Raw genomic sequence first — 24,719 nt, 5'->3', positions numbered from 1 at the left:
TGTTATGCAAATATTGTATTCCACTGTGTTTTAGTGTCTCCCTACCTCCATATACCGCTTGCAAAATCAATGTTTTTATTTTATTTTTCAGATGTAGGTCATAATCTATATTTCATTTTTCACACATTGTGCTCAGTATATGGAAGCATTTCACTTAAGGTAGTATACTAGAGGTAGGGGTAGGGATCTGTTAGTGGCATGTATATATATGTAATCTCTTCCATATTATTTCCTAGTAACAAAGGAGAAGTGAGATGGAGATGTGGGCTCTTGATTTGTCAGGGCACAGCACATTAGCGACATTAGTTTTCTTCTGGAAAATTACATGCGAAACTGTCCTCACCTGACCTGGCTAAAACTGGTTGTCCTTAAACACAGCGTAGAATTAAGCAGACAAATGGAGTCCGCTGAGGGGATTTTTTTTATCCAGGAACAAAAGCACAGATAATTGGCTTTGGTGTGACAAGGAGGAAATGAAGCATTGAAATGAGCTGGTCTCGCGGCTGCTGTCCAGTCATGGTTCCCTTTGAGGAGGTACTGTTTCAGGTGAGAAAAGCTTTACAGGTCAGCCCAAGCCTACTGCACGAGCTTCTCCGAGAGCTACACGAGGCCCGCGTCTTCTCTACCCAGTATTACCAGTCTCTCTACAAGGATGGGGACATTGGAGAGCAGCGTTTGTGTGAAGTCTTTCTCAACAATGGAGAAGATCTGGCCAGAAGACTCTCTTTGCCAATCTGGCAGAACTGGGACATCAGCCAAAGCATCTTGGATTTGGCACTCTCCAAAGAGGAAGATTTGGTTCCTTCTGGTGAGTTAAATATTTTTTTTTTACACATTATTTGTCTACTCATGATAATGTATAATGTTTTACAATAACTTGTTATAAGTGAAGTGTTTTGTTGTTGTTGTTGTTGCATTTATTGTTCTGTCAATCTGTGGACGCTTTTCATTCCACAACATTTTCTTTATAGTGGAAAAATGTTCTTTAGACTGTTAAAATGTTCTTAACACTAAGAAATAGACATTTGAAGAACTGTTCACTGAAAGGTTCTTTGCAGAAGAGGAAATAGTTCTTCCATGGTATCGCCACAAAAAGCCACTTTTGGAAACGTAACTTTTGAGAAATATATGAAAATTTAGCTTTTCAAACAACAATATGAATATGAATTAGTTGTTTGTATTAAATAAAACACAGTTTGCCTCACAGCTGTCATTTTGGGCTAAAGCTTAGTTGAATAATTAATGGCCAATATAAAAAAATGACATGGCTTTATCAATGAAGGGTTTTCCATAATTTACTCAAAAAAAAAAAAAAAGGTAAAAATAGAGCACAATGGTCAGCACCGATAGCCTTGTGTTTAGCGTGCTGGGATACAGCGTAACTTCGCTCGTTGCGGCCCGAGTTCAAATCCCGTCTCGTGGTCCAAATCTCCTTTGCTGATCCCGCTCCCCTCTCTCTCCACTAAGTTATTTCCTGACTGCTCTCTACTGTCCTGTCCCAATTAAGGCATAAATAAACACCCAAAATAAAGAGCAAAATGTACTGTATTAATATGAAGGAATTTCCTGATTTTATTATATTTTTTACAGGTGTTTTTGCTGGATTTTGAATTTTGCACTGCATTATGTTGTGTTTTAGCATCACAGAAATGTTGATGTGTATCATGTGTATTATATTATGAAGTGTAAATGTACTCATCGTCTGTCATTTAAAATTCACTTAAAAGTTTTTAGTATTAAAATGCAGATCAATTTCTGATGTGCATTTCTCAGTCACAGGCAGCTGTACTTTATTCACAGTGTTCACTCTCACAGACAGTTAGGCTGTTTATGATGATGGACCCTGTTTGTCAGAACAGAACACTGCCCACAGAAACAGTGCACAATAGTGTCACTGACCGAGGGGTGGCACATCTTACCCCAGTGTAAGCACAGTTTCCCAACTTCAGTGCCAGTTCTTCCACCATAAAGACTAGATAAAATGCATCAATATGTCTTACAGTATGAGAACTTGAGGATAAAATGCTTGATTGTTTTCTATGAATAATAATTCAGTTATACGGAATAGTTTAGGAATAGAAAATTTGTTCAAATGTACTCATTCTTAGGCCATCTGAAATATAGACGGCTTTGCTTCTTCACAGATTTAGTGTTATTTAGCAATTCATCAATTGCTCATAAAATGGATCCTCTGCAGTGAATGGGTGCCGTCAGATCAATGGATCAAATAACTGATAAAAACATCACAATGATCGACAAGTAATCCATGTGTCTTAAGTCAATCAATGAATGTCCTGTGAAGTGAAAACCTGTGTGTTTGTAAGAAACAGATTCATCATAGCATTTAACTTTAAACTCCCGCTATTGGCCAAAATATCAATCCAGAATCCATAATAACACTTGCTCCAGTGAAAGTTTTATCCTTTAGTCCTCTCATATCAAAATCCACCTTCATATTTGTTCAGGACTTTTTTGAACTTTTATCACATGTAAACTTGATGCTTAATCTGTGCATATTTCTCTCCTGATTCAGATGAGATTGCGTTTTCACTGGAGAGGCAGTGTTATTGATAGAGGACTCATTTTTTAGCCAGTGGCAATGTTTGTTAGTAAACAATTTTTTTACATTGGTAAAAACATCTTAATGATGGATTTGCATATGGAGGACATTCAACTTTTGGCTTCATTTATGTAACCTCCTTTGACCCTTTGCACAAAGAACGACATCTCTAAAACGGCAGTGCAACAAGAGGGTGTGAAATAATCTTTTAAAACAACACTGAAACATACTAGGCCAACAGTGAAACTCAAATGTACATGTAAATACTGTCCACATTTACTTTACCTGTTTAATATTGCTTTGTTGCAGCTCACAAACCGCAAGTGCTTATCACTGCCTGACAGAATGCACATGTAATCGGATCTCTCACAGACACTAGAGTTGCTTTCTAAGCACGCTGTGTGTTAGTCACTGAAGTATTTATTTTATTTTTTTTTATTTTTTTTGCGGAGATTGCTGATCAGAATGCAAGAGGACACTGAACAATGTCAGAGTGAAACCCAAAAGGTGCCACTAAAACTTCTAATGGTAGACACTCCTCCTCTGTATAACACATGACTTGACTGTGAGATATCGTAAGGTAAATAAGGGTAAATGTGATGTCACCAGCAAGCTATGCCACTTGGCAAGACAGATTAGGGTATGGGCACAGTTAATACAAAACTCAGTCAACAAAGAACTTGTTGTTCCAGTCTGTGATACTTGCACAATATTTTTGTTTCACTTTAGGAAGAGGCAGGGTGGCATCAGATGTTTTTTTTTTTTTTTTTTTTTTTTTTTTAACTTGGAACTTGTGTAAATTACTTATTTTAATATTTGCAGGGTTTTTTCCGACTGGTTGGTTGGTTTTGCAAAGTCAAATAATAATTGACATTATAAAAGCATAAATGTGTGTCGTATATAAAACCAGTCCATTTAAAATAAAGGGCACAGTAGAAAATGTAAAATACCTGCCACTCCTAGGTAAGTGCATTTCCGCATAGGAGTGCCAAGCTCTTACATAAACTATGGATCAACATGATTTTCTTTTTTTTTTTTTTTCGTCAGCTTCTTAAACAATAAAATAAAAAACAATAATATTCTATATATTTTAGAGTTCCTTACTATTTACAGATTATATACTATATCAACCTGTTGTAGCATTGAAGATCTATTTGTTACTTTAAAATGTAGGCTACTGACATTAACTCTTGGTAAAATTAAAGGACGTGATGATCACATGACAATTCAGTAAAATCCACTTTTTTTATTTCTTAAAACGTTTCTTTTTACAACAATTTACTGTAAAAATACATGTATTGTCTTTTAAAATAATTTATATTAGCCGCCAGCATTTGAATAAGACTAGGGCTGGAACAGAAAAAAAAGATAATAATAAAAATAAATAATTATAATTATATATGCAATGTATCAGTTCATCTCCATCATCTCAGAAATATGCAAAGATTATCCACACGACGCAGAATGCATATCCTCTGTGAGAAAACAGATTTTCTAAACGGCCGAGTCTGGCAGAGTTTGGTTTATGCAGAGCCAAACCAACTCCCTTCACATACTGAAAGTAAAAGCAAGCAGTGAGGTGTAGCCAGTTTGGTGTTTGCCAGACAGAATGCCTGAACCTGCGTAATTCGAGGACACGTCGAGCGTTTATGACAGTAGAAAACTTTTTTTTTTACTTCACAACTTTAATGTAGCCTAATGGATTAATAATTCTTCAGTAAACATGGAACATCTCTGTGAAACAGGTAATGTACAAAGATATTTCAATTAATTAGACTGTTTTATATTTGTAATGCGTTTTGCGTCATAATCCAACTTATTTTACTTCGATAGTGCATAAAACCAGGCATTTATATAAAAGGTCCAAAATAACATTAGAATTTTAAAAGTCAGATAATTGTTTCTATGAAACGGGCTTTCCCCTCTCGCGCTATTTTAAGATTTTTTTATCTCACAGCAATGGAGCGCGCGCTTCACAGCATCTTGCGCGTCCACGCTAGAAGCGGTTACTAACAACAATATTAGTTTTCACATTTATGTCTCGAATTAAAAAATATGTATATGTAATGTAATGTGTCTCTATATTACAACAGATGCTGAATGGCAAGATATTGTCCCGGACTTAATGTCTGAACTCTTACCTGGTGAGAAATAGATGCAGCCTACTACTTTGTAAACAAATGTAGCTCTATAGTTGCCATTTGAGTTTTCAAATGAAAGATTTCACTTTTGTTACTTTTTTTCACAGATAATGTCATCTTAAAGTATCTCGAGTCTCCTGAGTCTATTGAAGATGATTTTGGTCAGTTTCACTCTTTGCCCTATTTATTGCAAAACAGTGTGTTAATTTCGTGAAGGCTATAAATAATTTCCTTGTGTCTTGGCAGATCCCACCGTTCTTGATAACTTTCCAGGTAAGACTGTAAAATAATATATACTAATATTATTAATAAGAAATATTCAATAGAATCATACTTACATTGAAGATAAAGGGGAACCAGTGACATTTGCATATTTTTTCATGCGTATTTCACCTCTTAAATTAGTAAATACACTACTTGTGCAGTTCTATAATGGCACAATTTACTCAGACAGATGACTTTAAAATTAATTTCAGAATAGGTAATTGTACATAAATAGGTTAAGCAAAACAAATGTGATTATTTCCAATAACTTTTTAAGGCAGACACTATGGTACAGTACAAATATTTTGAGCTTCCCCTATTCTGTCCCTTGTTTTTTTTTTATATAAAGAATCACAAGTGTCCCTTATTTTCCATTCCTGAAGTCAATTGGCAGCCCTAATGATGACGTAATTATACTTCCCTGACAGAGGCACCTTGCCAAAAAAAAAAACATGAGTTGTTCAAAATATGTGAGCAAAAATTCAATGAATTACAAGGATGTAGGAAACAGTTCACTATTGCAGACGTGGGCCTATAACTGAGGTTTTAATTACAATATTTGAATAAGTCTATAGTAAGTCATGAACTAAAGTGTCGGCCGGTCTAAAGCATGAAACTCAAGGGCTGAAAATGATCCCACTCCAACCCTGAGTCTTTTATGTCTGCTTTGCAAACAACAGGTGACATAGGCACGACCTGCACGCCAATACCAGAGGATGCTACTTTCCTAGATGGAGTGCCACCCAAAAAGCCAAAAGGTAATGCTATTTTCTCTTAGATGTTCTCTAATAAAAGATCTGCATTGAATTCAGTAAGTAACAGGTGTGTTTTCTGTCGAATCTGTCAACAGTTGTACACAAACGCCGCAGAAAACGTGGCCATTCAACTGCTAATAGAAAAGGTAATAGAACTGTCTACTTATTTATTTAAAAAAAAAGGGAAGGAAGCATGTATTTGTGATAACTGAATATCTCAGTCTAATAAACCAAAAGTAAAATGAAACATTGCTAACAGAAACCTAATGTATTGCAGCTACAGTGTGCCCAGAAAGTCCCTCAAACGGAAGCACACCCACCATTGTCCCTGAGAGTAGTTTCCATCTAAGCTCAACCCCGTTCCAGCATGTGCTTCGTATTCCCTTCAGCCCTCCTCTTCTGCCCCCTAATGGTGAGTAGCTGTTTCCATACTGTATTTGCATTTCAAGGAACTATGCCTTGTCTTGACCTTTGACTATGAGTCTTTAAATACCTCAGGAGGTTCACCACTACAAATAATCCAGACAATTGGCCCTTATACACCCCCTCTGTTCGGCACTGTGGTTCCAACAGGGTCTACATACGTGATTGGTGAGTCAATTGTAAAAGTATCATTAATCTGCTCTTTTAAATGCACTGTATTTCTAATTTCACATTTAATATCTGCAGTATCGCCTCAGTGTGTGAGTCCGGGCGCTCAGATACTTCCTCTTTCACCTGGTAAGTTAAAAAAGGGTCATACTTTTAGGGTTAGCAGTATTGTGGTGTGTGTTAACTGAAATGTTCATCTTCCAGCCACTGGCACAGTTGCACCGCCAGAACTCACTGGTTCTGTACTTCCTGTTGGCTCATCCTCAGACAGCGCATGCCAGGGCTCGCCAACAGTAGACCCACACTCCCCTACAAAAGGTGAGCTCAGGGTTTGATGACAGCAAATATGTGTCTTTGGGAGGTCTTAACCAAGTGTATATATCTTGAAAAGATACAAGGCCAGTCATTCTTACAAAGGATTACACACATCCAAACAGGATTGTGCAAGAGTAGAAAGGGTTTAGAGTAGAGGTTGATAAAAAATGGGTTTTTAAATTGCCAATGTGGGCATCTAGAAAAAAAATCAGGTCAATATAATGATTATATTGTCGAGTGAGCGCGTGAGGCACCGGGACGATCACTGGATTGTTTTCCCAACTGTTTTGTGGTCATGCAGATAGAAGCAAGTCATCATTCAAAACTCAAGTCATCATCTCAAAACTTTTGAAAAGTAAAGAAAACTGTAAAGCTTTTATTTGTAAACCTGGATCAAAGTCCTTATCTGATTTGCTAGCTTGGGTAAATGACATCAAAAGTTAGGTGTGTGTGATCATTTTCTTCGGTTAAATGAAAATAAGACTGAATAAGGTTGGATTTTGTATGTCTGTTCTCTTGACCTTGGTCTGGATTTATGTTGTTTTATGGTGCTGCTGGATTCAGTTATATGATCTTAATATAACATCTTTTCTTTATTAGAAAACAAGGGACAGAATAGGGGAAGCTCAAACTATTTGTACTGTACCAAAATGTCTGCCTAAAAAGTCCTCAGAAATAATCACATTTGTTTTGCTTAACCTATTTACCTATTCTAAAAAAAAGTACCATAGTAATTTAGGAAGTGAAAATACTGTGAAATTACATGCATACGACAACAATGGCACATACATTTTTGACCAAACATTTTATTGCAATTATATATTTATCCTGTAAATGAAAGAAAATGCATATTTTTCAATTAAAGAAAACTTAGAGTGGGCTACTTCTGGTCCTTGTATTTGTACTTGGGTCCAGTTTTAAGAATACACGAAGTACATTTTTAGTCAGTTTTTTCTCTATTCAACAGTAATTACTTAACAATAAAATACATCTTCCCTCAGGATGATTGAATGTTTTCCTGCCTTGCTGGATGTTAGGCTAATGATCAATAAGTTGTTTCCATTCTCCCAAAATTATTGTATATTGGGAATTGCAGTAAGTCCCGCTCGCTGTGAAGGGACACTTCTTTGAAGCATTTAATACGGGACGATTCTGTATTATACGGGACGACAGGCAACCCTGTGAGTGAGGCTGTGAGAAAATAATAAATGAAAAGAGTGGGGCTGCTTTGAGTGGATGCCTAGGACAGCATATCTCAACCTCAAAAAACAAAAAACAGACCAGCCCACCGAAAATTCTCCCGGTCCTCCCGATTAGCCAATCCAGACCTGCTTTTATAGAGTAGTAGAGAGATTGATTAGCCTTTCATTCAGTCTAGTATAGCTGTACCACAAGCTGAATTGTTTGAGGAAAATTAATATTCCTTGCAAACAGTGAAACTGTGGCTTTTTTACGATTCACAATTCAGTTCAAGGGTTACATTATTATATTTGTATGGAAGTGCTGTGCATATACTAACAAATTTGAATGTGAATTAATAGTAACAGAATGACTGCTTGTCTGTTTTGCAAATTACAGACCTACAAAAACACAATGATTCCACCTCTCCAAAAAGCGAAAAGAAACTCCGCCCAGCAGCACCAGGTGAGAAACCAATTTAAACATCATGTAAGCTTACATTACTTTATTATATTGTGAAACATGACACATGTTTGTTTTACAGAATGTGTGAAGGACTACAAACATCACACACAATCCTACATGAGAGATGTCTGCTGCTCAATGCGTGGGAACCTGGGAATGGAGTCGCACTACGTGGACGCACATCTGGTCCAGAGAAAACTGCTTATCAAATCTGGTAAAAATGCAAACAAGTGTCTGGAGAAGGAACTGGTCGTCCTTAGTGACTCAGAGCGAAAGAGGGCAAAGCTGGACAGAAGCCAGTTGTTTCATAACAGTGATTCCAAACCGAAACAGTCATTTGCTCTCCTGGGAAAAGCCGGAGCGGGGAAAACCACGTTCATTCAGCGTTTATGCTTGGACTGGGCGAGCGGCAGCCTGCCTCAATTTCAGTTTGTTTTTTTGTTGAACTGTAAAATTTTAGACCTCACAAAATCAACCTACAGCTTGAAAGGTTTACTGTTGGATTTGTCTGTGTCTCCTCGCTGCGAGGACTCAGACTCTGTGTTCAAACACATTCTGTCCTGCCCTGATGAAGTTCTCATTATCTTCGACAGCTTTGATCACATTAAAGACTTTGAAGGGCTTCTCCAGTCCCCTGCCAAATCACACACAAACACTAAATACACAATCAAACAGCTATTTTCCGGTTTGTTCCAAAAGGAAATCCTCTCGGGCTGCACGCTACTCATCGCCACGAGGCCTAAAGACGTTTTAAACCAGGTGCTGCGAAAAATGGACAGCCTTTTGGAGCTTTGTGGCTTCTCTCCTGAGGACATTGAGTTGTACACATCAAAATATTTTGGGGATAATACTTCCCTCCAAGAAAGTGCACTAAAACAGATTAAGAATGACAGATACATATTCAGTTTATGCTCCAACCCGCTGCTTTGTTGGACTACCTGTTTCCTGCTCGAGCACCAAGAAAGCTGCAGTGATTTGCCTTCAACCCTCACGGATTTGTACCAAAGAGTGACCTCCAAGCATCTGCAACTAGCTAGCCTTGAGAATAGCTCGTTGTGTAAAAACAGAAAACATCTGGACATCCCACAGTTGTGCAAAATGGCATGGGAGGGCTTCAAGAATCATGATACACGGCTAAACCCTGCCAGTTCTGCGGAGCAGCTGGACTGCGCTCTAAAAAGTGGCATACTCACGTCCTACAAAACGCCTGAGGGTCAGGAAAACCACTTTGCAGACCTTTTCACTCAGAACCTCCTGAGCGCTGTGCATCTGGTACAGTCCAAACAGGTGAATGAGAAAATGGTGGTAGCAAACAGCGTAGTCCATCAGAAGAAGCGAAAGGTTCAGGGAGAGTCGCAGGACGTGCTGCAGAGGTTTGTCACCGGCTTGGTCTTCCAGAAGCCCCCTGATGGAGTCAGCATCCTGGACAGCAGTGTCAACATTAAAGCCAAAAGAAAGGCTGTCGAAACCCATCTGGAGAGCATGAAGCCGAATGATTTGGTTCCTGCCAGGTTACTAGAACTGTTTCATTGCGTTTACGAGACCGGCAGCGCCAAGTTTGCCAAACTGCTGTTGAAGAACCTGCCTGACAATCTGTCATTCTATGGGACGCAGCTTTGCCCATCGGATGTGTATGTTATATGCCATCTCCTTCAATATGCCAGTGCGCTGAAGCGGACCTTCTCCATTAACCTGCAAGACACATGCATTCCCATCAGTGGCCTGAAAGAGCTTGTGGGACTCAAATGTATCAAAGCATTCTGGTGAGAAGCTGTCAAAATGCATTGCTCAAAGAATAGCTCACTTAAAAACGGTCATCATTTAATCATCCTAACATTGAGTTCATAACCTGAATGACTTATATAATTGACTTGTTTTCAGCAAAATACAAAATTGTAATATTTTAAGACATTTTAACAGTGAAGGGAAGCTTTTGAGCGTCAAAAAAGACGTAAAGGCATCATAAAAGTACCATGAAATTTAAATGGTTATTAACTGAACAAATGATTCATGTAAAAGATTCGACTCATTAACGAACCAGATTAAGTGGCTTAAAAATAATGGTTAGTTCATGAATCAAACATTGATGAGTGAATCATTCTTTTGAGCTGTTTATCAACTAATTAAGAGGAAGACTAATTGGATTCATTAGTTCACTACTTTTCTTTTATTTTCCTTTAGCATGGAAATGAAAGCTAAGGTGGATGTCAAGACTGTCAGTGAATAATGGCAAACAAATAACAGTGATTCTGGGAAACTGTATTTACAACTTTTAGGATAATTTGTGTCCTTTTTTAAAAATTTATTGAAATTGCATGGAAATAAGCATGATATGCATATTATTGTTTGTTTTCCCATTAGGTCACATACAGCAGACACCATTGGCTTATGGGAGGACTTGCATCAAAGCAATGATGAACTGAACCTGAAAAGTGCCATTGAGAAATTCACCTTGCACCCATTCAAGGCAACAGAAGGGTATCACATAGAGAGCCTGCCCGTCCTTGTCCAAATTCACAGAGAGAAGAAGCTACCAATGAGGTACAGCGTCAAATTTGTGTTGGATAGGAAGTCTGATGACTATAAAAATAAAGCTAATATTTATAGCTGACCGATGCCATTCCCATTCATGTTCTTCACTTCAAACTGTAGCATGAAATGATTCTGTTGATAAGGAGCATGATTGTACTTTCAGTGAATCTGTGTCTGCACTGGATGAAGGTGTGCCAGCCCTCCGGCATCTTCAGAGACTGGAATTTGAGTAAGGTTTCGCTTTCTGTTTCTGTGTCCTTGTAAACATTCAGTGTTGGTTTTATAATAATTGCTGGTGTTCTGCATTGCAGGCTTGGAGTCCAGAACGGTCCTGAACTTTTCCCTAAACTCGTAGAGGTCCTGCCTTCTCTGCAGTCTCTCCAACATCTGGAGTGAGTATTTACTGGTGGATATCATATGGTTTCACGACAATGATTGGATTGAAAAAAAAAAAAATCCTTCAAGTGTTTATAAGATTTTTGTTTGTCTTTTAGCCTTGAGAAAAACCAAATAGGAGACTCTGGAGCTGAGAAGCTAGCTGGCGTTTTACATTTCTTGGAATGTCTGAAATTGCTGAAGTAAGTTTTGAAACATCTACGGCCTTATTTATGTGTACTTAGTAGTCTCTGGAAAATTTTGTTTTCCCAAGTAAATTCAACTTGTAAAGGAACAACTGTGTCATGACTGAGCTGTCCAATGTTTTCACCATACAGTCTGTCTCAAAACCTCATCGGAGATGCAGGAGTAGAGAAACTAGCTAAAGCTTTGGCAAAAGTCCCTTCTCTACAGAGCCTTAGGTACACCCTCAAAATATATTTACCATCACTGAGTAAAATGTGTATTTTGGAAGTGTTTATAAGACCTCACTGTTTTGTCAAAATGATGCCATATTCCTCACCTTTTTAGCCTTTATGGAAATGCAATTGCTGACATTGGAGCTGAACATCTGGCCTTGGCTTTACCGGACATGAATTTCCTGCTGGACCTGAAGTAAGTATTTATTAAAATCACATTAAATCAACAATGTGCAAAAATTAATAATAAATAATAAATATAATAATATTTTAATAATAAATAAAAAAATAAGTGTATATTATATTATATTATATTATATTATATTATATCAATACATTTCTTGTTATTTACTTTCAGCGTTGCTTTCAACAAGTTCACAGACCTTGGAGCTACAAAGCTTGGTGCTGCTCTGAAAAACTGCACAGGAATGAAGTCCCTGGAGTGAGTCTCCATTTTACCATCTACCATCCTTTTGGATATGAAATGTAGTGGTTTGATATGCCACCACATTAGCTTTTATTTGGATAACTTTTCCTTGTAATAAGGTATCAGATACTAGCATCTCAAGACTATGTTCAAAATTTGAGCTAGTTTAAACATTGAAAATAAGAGATATTGCTACAATTAGCCAACACAGTCAAGTGAACAGGAAGAAGTTTATCTCTACAATCTGACCACAGTCACAAAGTATATGCATTGTCCATTATTGTACGTGCATTTAGTTTCATCGCATAACTCAACCATTTTTCCTGATATGTAAATTTTCTTGTTTTCCTTCTCCCTACTTTAGGCTGTGGAATGACTGCATCCCATATGGAGTTTTTGAACACCTGCGTCTTCAAGATCCACGGATAAGATCACTTTGACGCACATTATAAAATGGCCATATACTGGATACTGTTACAAGTTTTTTATGTTGTTGTCGTTGTTTTTACAAAAGCACAATTAACCAAAAAGTTCATCAACATTTGTCAACAAAGACACTAAACTGCTTTAGAATGTTGTTTCACTTTCTCACTGAAATGACTGTACATGTGACTGCTATAATGACTGACTCGCACTTACTGACACTTTTGTGGATATACTCTTCCTCAGCACTAAAAGTACTTTTTATACGGTTTTTTTTATATATACATATAAATAAATACAAGTTCTGTGAGTCTGCTTTTCTGATTGTGACAGTTACATATGTCAGATACATCAGATCTTTAGTTGCTTCTGTAATTCATTATATTTTGACTTAAACATTAGTTAATACTGCTGATCTGATTATCTGTTCAGTCGCAGTTTTCAGGGTTTTAGAAAAATATACAATAAAATTAAATGTATACATACAGTGACTTGAACACACCTCTCACCTTTTTCTATGATGAGCAGCTTGATTTATATCAAAATTAGAGACCAACCTATAATTTCCCAATTTTCAAGGCCACTGCTAAATCCTATTTGAAGTTAGCCTAACAGGAGTAGGAGGGCAGTTTTTAAACATAATTCATAAATAAAGTGTAATCTGAAGCACAATATAAAAAACTTTTGAAAAATAACTGATCAAAATGAGAAAGCACTTCGAGATTATCTCCAAGTTATCGGTGTCAATCTGGCACTGGTGCTTATTTTTTTAATTATCTGAAAACCCTACATGTCTGGCAGCATTCCTCCAATTTTCACTGAGATTGTAAGATCACAGGCTGCTCTAAGGTGACTGAAAAACCCTGTAGCGCTCCTTTGATTATTCCCAACTTTGAGAAGCTCCGCTCACCAGAGGCATTGGACACCATCATGCACAGATAGATGCGCAACCCAATTTCGACATTTGGAAATGTCTGAGAAAGATTCAACGATGACAAAAACTCATACAAGCTCTGCGGATTCGTTCACAGTCACCGGTTTCTGAGTGCGCATAAATGCAGCAAACTGTAACAGCTAATTTTGACCGATTAATAAACGGTTGTTTATTTATTTTCAATAAATTAACAAAATATTAAAAAATCCTGTGCATCCATTCTGTGATGGTTGAGCTAAAAAATAAAGATGGGATCTGAAAGTTGCGTTTGGTAGTCAGTTTGTTTGTAATGTATATTTCTGACTAACTTCTTGCACTTTTGATGTTATTTCTAGTGAGAAATCAGTACTATAGTAATTAAATATTAGTTTAGCTATCACAAAAACTTGTTCTGTTTTGTTGTAGATCATTAAACCGTTACGCTCCCTCAGAAGCCTATTCAATATCAGTTTCATGAGGCAAAGTCATTTGCCTCATACGGCAGCAAGTCAGCTACCTAAGTTTCCAGATGCAGCCTAAATATGAGCACTGCAAGTTTAAAGTCAGGTGCTGCTGCTTTGTTTATTGTGGTTATGGGGGAATATTCATGGCAAAAAGTGCCACCTGCTGGCAGAAAATAAATTAGCATTTTTCAATAAGCCCTTCTGCTATTTTGTTTACACCAGGGGTCCTGGAGGGCCGGTGACATGCAAATATTACATTTATAAGTAATGGTTAAAGGGACATGGAGGGCCGAAGTTTACTTTGGCCTTTACAATCTATAAAGAGTCTATGAGACCGTAGGGTGTCCCATTCCTCATTTTAGCGTTCAAAAGGTTGCTCGCGAGTCCGCATCAGATTTCTACCCGACAGTCAAAGCAGTATTACGTCATGAAAGTGCAGCCTCGGAGGAAGACCGCAAGGGTTTAGGGTGCCATTTGGGACAGGGCCAGTATCATAGTCTACATTAAAGTGTCTGCGCAAACGAAGGATACGTAAATGTAGCTACATTTTGTAGAACCACAATTTAATGTAAATTACATATACAAATTCTCATGAGATCACGATGGAAATGTGCTAGGCTAAATAAACAACCTAAACCATGCCTAAACCATATGGTGTTTATTAGGCTAATATTAACATTACTACATGTATAATTGCACTGTAACCATGAGTTTAATGGTATATGGACATTTGTTTTAGGTTATCTGTTAAATATTTGTTTTGAATCTGTGTAAATATTCCTTTTCAGGATGATACGACACATGTAATCTGATCTCTGCCTAGGACTTTTGGACAAAAATGACAAAGTGATTAACTGCGATGGTTTCGTAAACACTAGATTGTAACGAGATGTTCAATGTACACAAACGTTTCCAACATGTTTTGATGTAGGCTAAAGCTGTGTATGTTTAATTATGATTTGATATTAGCCCAATGACACATACTGTACCAGGTTTTTGTGTTGGGTGTTGCAAAGTGGACAAACCAGTTCTGGGTTGGCTAGGGTAGTTAAATGTGTGATTGCAAGATGTATGAGATTCAGACGAGACTGCAGACTGATGCTGTGTCCATTCCGGTAACCTAAAAAACGATTTCTTTGTTCCTATGTTTTCCATATGTATGGTGTGAGGTACTGGAGCATTTCTTAACGCAGCAGTAACTTCCAAGCATGGTAAAAGGGTGCAGAATTGCGAGAACCTCCTCTACTACCAAGTTAACAACACACGTAAACAATCATGTTTTGCCGCCGGTGTCCTGGCAACATGGCGGAGAGGGTGATACGGGGGGAGGGCCCTGTACTATGACGACAACTCCTCACTCTCGTAGAGTGGGGGGAAACCAGGGGGGCAGGGTTTCATATTTTTTTGAAGCACCCCTGGGCACCACCATTGGCTAGCAGACCCCCACCTGCTGTTAGCATTCCATTGACTCCCATTAATTTTGGCGTCACTTTGACAGCGAATAACTTTACATCTGAAGCATTTAAATACTCAATTTATCCATTCATTATTTCTAAAGAAACACGAAAATGTATAAAAGGCCCCATTACCTTGTATCTTACGTTGTGGTCCCGTAGAAACAGTTTTTGTAAAAAAATAGGCTAAAGAATGCATCATAACCTGCGACTCTCTGTCGCACAGTAGAGAAATTACCATATGGACAGGAGGAGAAGCTTGTAGGCAATCTTTTACTGTCTATGAGGCTATCACGGGGACATGGAGGCATGAGGTCAAGGGAGAAGCCCATAGAGAGTCCATAAAAGCAACGGGACAAAATTATTCAACAACGTCTGCAAGATTCGGTGGGCGATTCAGATTTCTCTTGGCACAGCGGTTAGAAGACTTACAGGTTGCTCACGTGACATCTATGTCATCAAGTTCAGTTCGAGTCTGCGCAGTACGTCCGACCCCCAGGTGCGTGCTTCTAATTGACTTCATTTGTCTCCATTGAATCCAATGGAGTTGCTGTGTCCATTTATTTACTGTCTATGGGGAAAATAAATACGTAAACATTAATTCATTAGCCATTTACAGCCATTTTAACATTTATATTTATACATATAACTAAGCCGTGCAAACAAATATGTTGTAATAAATAAATAAATACATAAATAAAAATTAATTCATTAGCCACTGTTCATCCATGCACATTTCATAGATGAATTCCCCTCGAATCTCATTGGAACAATCTACATGTGCCCTTTTTTGGCACCCCTAACACCTTATAAAAGTCCCCCCCACTAATTGAAATAACTTCCCACAGTAGAGGCATTCTGTTTCATCTTTCTTCTTATTCTTCACTTCAGCTGCGCTTTTGCGTTTAACTTTTTTTTGTGTGCCTTTGTTTTGTGCAGCTATCTTATCCTCCAACATTTTTTATATGGCGAGGAGGTCAGCACAGCTGAAGATTCACATGCCCTCTTTCGTGGCCTCTTGTTTTTTATCCTTGTCCTAGGGGACAGCTCTTCTAGAATCGAGGAGGGGGAACTGACTCAATAAGATGATGACGATGACAGTAGCCTAACAGAAATAGAGTAATACAAATTAAATGACTAGCTAGAGTGTGTTTTCAAGTGACTGGAATGCAAATTATAGTAAGCTCTTTAAAATACATAGTTTTTCTTACCATGTTCAGCTGACATCTGGAGACAGTCCCAGGCTGTGGTTGGGAGTGGGCGCTAGTGCTTGGGACCACGGATGATCCACTGGGGCCTGTCAAGAGAACACATACACATACACAACTTAGTGATGATGAAGATGACAATGACACTAGCCTTATAGTAATAGTAGTTGTAATTGTTTACCAGCACTTATCTCCTTCTCAATCTCCCTGCTGTCCTCGAGGGTTGGATCTGGCTCCTCAGTTACTTCAGCTCTTTCAAAGTCTTCATCTTTGTAGATGGTCTTGTCAAGAGGCCAGATCCCACAGGTCTTGAAACCCTTTTGGACCTTCCCCACACACGCTGAAGCTGAGTGGGCTTTATCGAAAAGCCCACACACAGCATAAATATCTATTCGTTGTCTGCAGTGTTGTATTTTGCCTTAAAAGACTTGAAAAAGGTGCGATCTAATGGCTGCATCTTGTGGCTGCAGTGGGGTGGGATGGTAATCATTATCACCCCACGCTCTCTCGCAAGCAACACAGCCTCAGGGGTCTTATGCAAGTGGTGGCCATCCAATATCAGAATGTGAGGCCTCTGAAAAGTGCATCCAATGGTGTCACAAAAATGTCTCAGCCACTGGAGTGTACTGTCCATCCACCCTGTGTCACCAATCGATCCTGCTGGGGCACCACACAGCAGGCGCTCATTCATTCTTTTTCTTGGAAAAATGAACAGTGGTGGTACAAACTGCCCAGCGGCGTTCATGGAACAGGCAGCAGTGACAGTAAACCACCTGTCTCTTCCCCTTTGAAGCAACAAATTTGTTGGACGCCCACCTCATCCATATTCCACAGACGGGTGTGGTCAACGTTTTCACCAAGCCTTTGGAGCTCATCCTCATAAATACGGAAGAACAGGTCCACCTTCGGTCTGTTGAACCCCACCCTCCTAGAAATGCTAGTCGCCTGACAGACAGGGTTCCTTGTCTTCTTAGAAAATTATAGAATCAGTCTTTCCCTGCCATCTTGCCATCATCTGAATTAAAACAATGGTTCAAGCCTAAACTCTCTGCCAGGTCATAGGCCAGCCTCCTTACATCAATCGTTGAAAGCCCAAACAATGGCCTCTCCATTGATTGAATGTGCTCAGTTAACTGGAGCTCGAATAATGACATAAAAAATGCTTTGCAGCCTAAACACTTTGATTAAGGCTCCAAAACTTTTTATCCCTATGCCACCTCAAGGTCTTTGGGGGGACTCCAGACTGATGAAAATTGCAGCCTTCAAAGCAGTTCCCTCTTCAATCGCTCTGATGGCATTTTGTAGAGCTTGCTCTGTATAAGCACCACGGTTACTTTTTTTGTCCCCATCTATATGGAGAGAAAAAATATATATGAGGTTGAGATTTTTACACAAGGCCTTTATGGGGTTGATAATTGATGTATTTGTTCACCACTATCACCAAGACAAACAGAAAACCTTAAATAAATATTAAACTTATACATTTGTATATTTATGTAGAGAAATATATGCAATAAATGCATTAATAAAAGCCACAATGTTTTATTATTGGGCCTACTCAAATAAAGTCGAGGCGGTCCGACTGAGATGCCCAATCCTTTTCCGACGCCGAGAGTGGTGGCTGAAGCTATCGTCGGCGAAGCTGACAGCGATGAACTCGTCTTCGGGCGGGGGAGGACCCACCTGCGGCTCGCTGGCAGCAGTGGGCCTCAACCCCGCTGTTGTCCGAGCTACTTCTCTCCTGGCTCTGATGGCGCGCACTGGCAGCTCTGCACAGTAAGCGCACGTGTAGTCCGTGAGTGCGAGAGCCCTCGATGTGGGCGAGGCCCAGTTAGGTGACACAGAACTGGCTACGGTCGGGCGGGTCAATGGGTCCCGCGCAAATCTGGCGTGTAGCAGCCATCGGATGTGGAGCGGAAAAAGGGGTGAGTAGTCCTCTAATGCAACTTCCACGATGACTTCGATAAGACTTCTAGCGTGAAGAAAGAGATTCTGACGTAATTTTCGCGCCCATGCATTTTATACTGCCCACTGGCCTGTCAGTATTTGCATGATTCGCGTCAATTGGCCATCTGTCCCCAGCTGACATAGCCCATAAGATTTCATCAAAAGTGGAGAAGGAGGGAGTTCCCATATACGTCTTAGCTGACTGTTGAGTTATCGCCTTGAAAGGGAACTGCTTTAACTCATTCTGTGAATATATATGTGTGTGTGTGTGTGTGTATACCATAGACAGTAAAAGACATTAACATTTAAATGGGAGCATCTGTGTGCAATATATACTTAATAAAGTATCAAACATTACGAGTATTAGATTTATCTTTGTCTTAATTTCAAAAAATATTTGCATGCATTAATATATAGCCATATATTGTCAATGCATATATTGCTGTATATTGAAAAATATAAGCATTAGTTTCCAATATATGGAAATTTCATGTAATGTATTGCATGACATTTTGCAGGATATTCCCATATATTTTTTGTTCCGTAAGGGCATGTCCACTAACAAACCCTCCACAAACCAGGTAAGATTGTTTATCTACTGTATATATTGTAAAACGAATATATTCAATGTCTCAATCATATTTATTCTGTACTTCTCTCAAATAATCAAATAATGTTTCTTTTTTTTCAATTATATCCAAAACTCAAGACTGCGGCAACATGTCTTCAGAGATTATAACAGAAGTAACAGAAGGATTTGCAATGTTTTCCTGTCCACTGTTGTATTGTTTTACCTATTTAATTAAATAGTTACTAAAAAATGTATGTCTTGTAGGTATCCAGCAAAATTTATAATGAGGCTAAGAAGAAGATGATCCAGGGAAGGCCCAACTAAAACAGTCAATCAATCAAAAAACAAAACAAACAAAAAAACTAATGACAAACAGTGAGTTTGGAAATTGACATGATCTAACTCTTCTAAAATAGGCTATTAGTTTAGGGAGTATGTACATTGGTTACATGACTGTTGTTTTGCAGTTGCTGGAGATGAGGTCAGCAGAGACTAACACAGGAAGAGCATTGTGAACAGAAATATTGGAGCTCAGTATAAGAGGAAGTTGCTGTTGATGTGGGTTCACGCAGGAGCTACAGAGGACTGCAGTTGGATGGAACTGATCATTTCATCAGTTGTTTACTGCCTTTGTTTGAAATCTTTAATTCAAAGTAGATGATGTATTTTTAAAAGTTGCTTTCTAGAATAAGATTTGCCTTCCAGGAAACTTCAGTTTATCTTTCCATAAGATAATCTCCATATAAGTATCATCCAACTCAGTCACTTGCATTTATCAATCTTTTGCATTTTATCCATTACTTGTATCAATTTAGTAGTTGTTAGTTACTCTTTTCTATCCCTTTGTTAACAAGCCCCCTTTTATTACACTTGTGTCTTCCTTGTGTTGATAATACAGTAATTTGGCTCTAAAGATATTTCACAAATCCTTCATATTAGTCAAGAGTGCAACTTCCTATAATTAATTTTTAGGCTTATTTATTTGGCAATCTTCCAAGATTGTTCTTTACGGTCAAGGTGAAATTCTTGGCTGGTGCCTCGTAAAATAGTATGGCCAAAAATAAACATTAATGTTAAAGCCCAATGTCATTACAATACTTAAATCTAAAATCACTACATTTAGCAGTATCCAACAATGTTTTCACTACATGTGCATTACTTTTTATTTGATGAGCACATGCCACAGGATTCACTAAACTGAAAATTTGCTAAATGTTGTTCAAAACTCTAAGAAATCAACACGTGTTTTAAACTAGATCTTGGTCACTGACTTTATCTTTTCAGCAAACAACTTTGTTGTGATGGAAGTCAGATGTTACAGACAAAGGCACCGGATATTTGAAAGGCAAAAATTACACCATGGCAACACAAAGTGAAAGTTATCATTTATTAAATATATATTGAGTGAATAAACGAACCTCGGTCAAATATATCATTCTCTGGCTGTCACAAATATGCGGTTCTTAAAGTAGACTTTAAAATAAAAAAAACTTGGAACACTTATTGAGACACTCTGCTTGTCTCATCATGACTTATTGCTCATTTAAATAGTATTAAAGGGAGCGAAAACATGCTGAGGCGGACAACGTATAAGGCTTCTGCATAATAACAAGCCCTTGCAGGGCTGACACAGAATCCTGCATGAGTGCTACACAGCAAACTAAAAATAAAGAGGCTAATGTAATATTTATATCCACAGTAGTGGTTAGTGCCTGAATGTGATCTCTGAAGAGACACTGGCTGGCTGTGCCATGGAAAACCCCACGGCCCATTTGGCTTATCTGTTCCAGGGCACGATGGCTTGCTTGCAGGTCAGTCCTCGGAGCCTGGACAGCCTGTGGAGACACGACACTTAATCCACATGTATATTTTTGATTATGAATCATCATTGAAAAACGGACTACTTACTTTTTCATGGGAGTCCCTTTTATATAAGGTGACCTTTGCAGCATATTTTTATGTCTGCAGAGATCATGTAGTTCCCTTTGACCATGGTTCTCCAGTAACCAAATGAATCGGCCAAAAGACAACTTCCCCGCGAAAGCTTCGACTGGAAGTGTCATATTCATGGTTTGTTTATTCCAGGTATCCTTCAAAAACATCCAGCTCTGTGTCTGTGTCGTATGGAAGTGAGGCTGGGTCAGAAAGTACCCCCAAATCCACCAGTGCCTGGTCCATATCCTCTGGCAAGAACACTATCCCTACATTAAGGACTATGTATTCCATTAAAAAGGCATAGTAGAGAATTAAGACATTGACAAAAAACAGGCCGAGATAAAACATATATGGGAGGTCGCTGATGAGCGATTCCGCTGGATCTAATGAGTGTGTCATAGACTCCGAAACATATGTTTCAGCCTCACTGAGCAGACTAGGCGAATTAAAAACATTTAACCACACTTTATATGAGACAGGTCAGTCTGGAAGCGTCAATCCATCCATTTCACTCAAACACGCGGTGAAGCAACTCCCTTTTCAGCAGTATTTTCCAGTGTCAAGTATGTTTCCATTGACTTATACAGCAAATAAGTAACTTAAGTGAAGAAAAGCACGTTTGATTGTTCCAAGGCAACGTGCTGCTATTTGACATTTAGGACTATCCCGTTTACCTCTTAAAAGCGCTGCGACGAAGAAAGGGGATACATAAAAATCATCTGAAGGCTCGGCGGAGCTTTATAACGCGTGAAAAACAGAAACAAACGGCGCTTTCTCATGACTTCAGCAAAACCGTTGCATTCGCACGGAACTCTGGGACATCGAGTCCATAATATAGGGTGACTTGGTTCGAACGCACTGCAATGACTGCCATAATAAACTACAAGTCCCACAATGACTTACAGCCGGGGTGTCTGCTGTCATGAGCGGTAGGACGACAGGTATGTTTTCATATGAGGATTCTGGGCCTTCACTTCAGCGGATATGGGTCAATTCGCTTAGCAAATCGTGTTAAAAACATACATACTGCGAAACAGAACCAGCGAAAAATGTTCGGCCGTTCAAGGAGCTGGGTCGGAGGGCAGGGGAAGTCTAAAAACATTCATTCTTTGGACCATTTGAAGTAAGCTTTTATAGACCTTTTGCAGCTAATTCGCTAGCCAGCTCGGCTCGTGCAGTTTAAGCTTTTTAAACTCAGTAGGGGCTTGACTTTGATGTGTAAAGTCACTAGTTGTCGGTTTAGAATTGTTAACATTTATATTACTCACTGCGGGATTTATTTGTGATGTAAAACTGAGAACATAGGAGCAAAACTGTGTGTGAACCATTAGGCTGGGTGTCAAAACCTAATGAGCTGCCTATCAAGACAACATTTTAGTAGACATATACTGTACATACATTCGGACATGTGATGCCCAAAAAATGGTGCCTACGTAGTCAGTTCACTATGTTTTTAGCAACATTAACATACAGTTGTATGAAATGCTGTGTTTGTATCTTAAAAGCAGCTACAGTGTCTTATTAAATGTCACTTACACTAATTTCTAATATGCAAAAACCATTTATGGTCCATTTATCAAATAAATTCTAATTAATTATATGTTGTGCTCTTAATATGAAATGCACTGTGTCATTTAAGTAGTATTTATTTTTTATCTTTACTATTTGTTTGGTTTTTTAGGTACATGTACCATGTCCTAACAAAGAACACAACAGTGACTGATCACAACCGAAATCTGCTGGTGGAAACTATCCGCTCCATCACTGAGATTCTCATCTGGGGCGATCAGAATGACAGCTCTGTCTTCGAGTGAGTTTCACCTTCAGATTTGAAAGTGTTTCCACACATACATAAAATATGCAAAAACCAAAATCCCGCTCTCTTTTTGCAGCTTCTTTTTGGAAAAGAACATGCTTGCATTTTTCCTCAACATACTACGGCAGAGGTCCGGACGGTATGTGTGTGTCCAGCTTCTGCAAACGCTCAACATCCTGTTTGAAAACATCAGTCATGAGACCTCTCTTTGTGAGTACACCCCTGGACAAAGTTCAGTTTTGATGATTTTTTTCATTATATGTTTGTGTCCTGAACGTATTATATGTTGTCTTTCCTTTTCTAGACTATTTGCTGTCCAATAATCATGTTAATTCCATCATTGTGCATAAATTTGACTTCTCTGATGAGGAGATTATGGCCTACTATATCTCCTTTTTGAAAACTTTATCTCTGAAGCTCAACAACCACACGGTGCACTTCTTCTACAACGAGGTAAGGTGCATTTACTGGGACAACTGCCGTTTTTCAAATGACAGTTTATAGACCGAAAGCAGAAGGGGGCTTTTATCTGTGGGCTCGGATGCATTCTGTGTGTAACAGACTCTAGTGCACTTCCAGGAAGAGTCAACAGCTCACAGTGACTTTGTAAAACCATGTTTCCTGTCTTCTTGCAACCTGAGCAGTTATTTTCTTTCATTTTGGACAAATGTAGTCCAGCCGTAAGTTTACAACTGTTTTATGTGGATTGGAAGGTGCTGGAAATGTTTGGGGGCTTCTTTGTATAGGGGGAAGTTATTGGTGTACTGTCAATGGCTGTATTTAACCGTCATGTGTTCTTTATTCTGTGGCACCTCTGATGCTGTTAATCGTTGGTGTCAGGAATAGAGAGGGCCTGCGTGGAAGGATTTGCTCTATGAGAGATCTGATGCTGCACTGATTGACTTTCTCTTAATGTAAAATGTGAACCAGTGCATATTAAGACGAGCCTTTTACAGAAATAAACTAAAACTACTGTTTAATCTGTTAAAGACTTATGAGGCATCTGAAATCAGCTTTTGACTTTACAATATAAACCAAGGTCAGAGTAATATAACTGAGATGACACATTGACAAAGTGACGTTTTGGGAGTGACAGCTGCATTGCTTGAGGAGACACACGAGTCTCATAAGAACTCATTATAATTGTTATAATAACCATAATAACATTCTGTAACCTTGTGGGAAACAAAAAAAGATTGAACTAGAATTGCTGACCAAACTATTATTAGCAAATAGACATATGTAGACATATGCTTAGTAAATGAATTACCTAATCTTATATCACAACATAAATATTTTATATCACTTAATGAAGGAGTGATAATGAATAGTTCCATCTGTAAATTGTTATTGGATGAGCCACATTGAAAATTGCTCTGCAAATATCGACAAAATTATTATACAATTGAATAGCTAGTTTGTAATTCGTCTATATTTTCACAATACCTTCATATTTGTTCTTTATTCTAATGGTTAACATAAGGAGCCCTTCCACTGATAGCTATGAATATGTTTTTTCCACAGCATAATGTGGTAATAACAAAATGTATATAATATATTGGGATAAGTTTTGGAAGAAGTTATTTTGTTTATTGCGGGCGCATTAAATTGATCAAAAGTGACGGTAAAGGCTTTTACATTACTACTTTCTATTCATCATAGTATGCTGAAAAAAAATGTATCATGATTTCCACAAAAATATGAAATGATAATAGTAAGAAATGTTTCTTGAGCAGCAAATCAGCATATGATTTCTGAAGGACTGTGTGTCAGTGATGGAGTAATGACTGCTGACAATTCAGCTTCACTTCCATCACAGGAATTAATTGCAATTTTAAAAATATATTCAAGTAAATGACAGTTATTTTGTAATGATGTTTCACAATATTAATGTTTCTTTTGATCAACTACAGCAGCCTAGTTAGGCATAAGACACTTCTTTTGAAAACGTATCTACCTTGAACT

General features: G+C 38.3%; 3 protein-coding genes and 2 long non-coding RNA genes across 11 annotated transcripts in view; 3 read left to right on the top strand and 2 right to left on the bottom strand.

The window, feature by feature from the left end:
* Positions 1-216: 216 nt before the first annotated feature.
* LOC113046967 (MHC class II transactivator-like) lies at positions 217-13,645 on the top strand. 2 transcript variants are annotated; one of them, XM_026208143.1, is made up of 20 exons: positions 217-808; positions 4,654-4,704; positions 4,809-4,862; positions 4,948-4,974; positions 5,646-5,723; positions 5,816-5,866; positions 5,998-6,132; positions 6,219-6,311; positions 6,390-6,440; positions 6,516-6,629; positions 8,205-8,270; positions 8,350-10,033; positions 10,632-10,811; positions 10,966-11,031; positions 11,114-11,194; positions 11,297-11,380; positions 11,516-11,599; positions 11,709-11,792; positions 11,955-12,038; positions 12,388-13,645. In XM_026208143.1, exons 1-20 carry the CDS (start codon positions 487-489, stop codon positions 12,461-12,463), a joined length of 3,465 nt encoding a protein of 1,154 aa, XP_026063928.1. In that variant the 5' UTR covers positions 217-486; the 3' UTR covers positions 12,464-13,645. The 2 variants fall into 2 exon arrangements, with proteins under 2 accessions (XP_026063928.1, XP_026063929.1); XM_026208144.1 differs by lacking the exon at positions 217-808 and adding an exon at positions 4,043-4,305.
* Positions 9,837-18,933, bottom strand: LOC113046971 (uncharacterized). Of its 2 annotated transcripts, none has more exons than XR_003276183.1 (6): positions 18,044-18,933; positions 16,667-17,834; positions 16,489-16,574; positions 15,710-16,382; positions 11,701-11,787; positions 9,837-9,962 (listed from the first exon to the last, which is right to left on the bottom strand). It is a non-coding gene; the product is annotated as an uncharacterized LOC113046971 (long non-coding RNA). The 2 variants fall into 2 exon arrangements; XR_003276184.1 differs by having other exon boundaries at positions 15,710-15,848.
* LOC113046972 (uncharacterized) lies at positions 18,330-20,477 on the top strand. The gene is made up of 4 exons (XR_003276185.1): positions 18,330-18,410; positions 18,951-19,013; positions 19,268-19,378; positions 19,471-20,477. It is a non-coding gene; the product is annotated as an uncharacterized LOC113046972 (long non-coding RNA).
* Positions 20,377-21,747, bottom strand: LOC113046970 (dexamethasone-induced protein homolog). Its single transcript, XM_026208151.1, has 2 exons — positions 20,912-21,747; positions 20,377-20,838 (listed from the first exon to the last, which is right to left on the bottom strand). The coding sequence occupies exon 1, from the start codon at positions 21,335-21,337 to the stop codon at positions 21,080-21,082; it is 258 nt and encodes an 85-aa protein (XP_026063936.1). The 5' UTR covers positions 21,338-21,747; the 3' UTR covers positions 20,377-20,838; positions 20,912-21,079.
* A 129-nt stretch (positions 21,748-21,876) lies between these two features.
* The window catches only part of LOC113046969 (protein CLEC16A-like), a 51,495-nt gene continuing 48,652 nt past the window's right edge, over positions 21,877-24,719 (top strand). For 4 of the 5 annotated variants that reach the window (XM_026208149.1, XM_026208146.1, XM_026208147.1 and 1 more), the window contains exons 1-4: positions 21,879-22,061; positions 22,620-22,748; positions 22,831-22,964; positions 23,059-23,207. In XM_026208149.1, coding sequence (XP_026063934.1) covers positions 21,892-22,061; positions 22,620-22,748; positions 22,831-22,964; positions 23,059-23,207 — 582 coding nt within the window. In that variant the 5' untranslated portion in view covers positions 21,879-21,891. Of the gene's footprint in view, positions 22,062-22,619; positions 22,749-22,830; positions 22,965-23,058; positions 23,208-24,719 lie in introns of all 5 variants that reach the window. The other variant, XM_026208150.1, reaches the window with a different exon arrangement.

Source organism: Carassius auratus, chromosome 28 (assembly GCF_003368295.1).
Source record: "Carassius auratus strain Wakin chromosome 28, ASM336829v1, whole genome shotgun sequence".
In the NCBI taxonomy this organism is placed as follows: Eukaryota; Metazoa; Chordata; class Actinopteri; order Cypriniformes; family Cyprinidae; genus Carassius; species Carassius auratus.
Note: the sequence above shows the minus strand (reverse complement) of the source record. Positions and strands in the feature narration are given on the sequence as shown.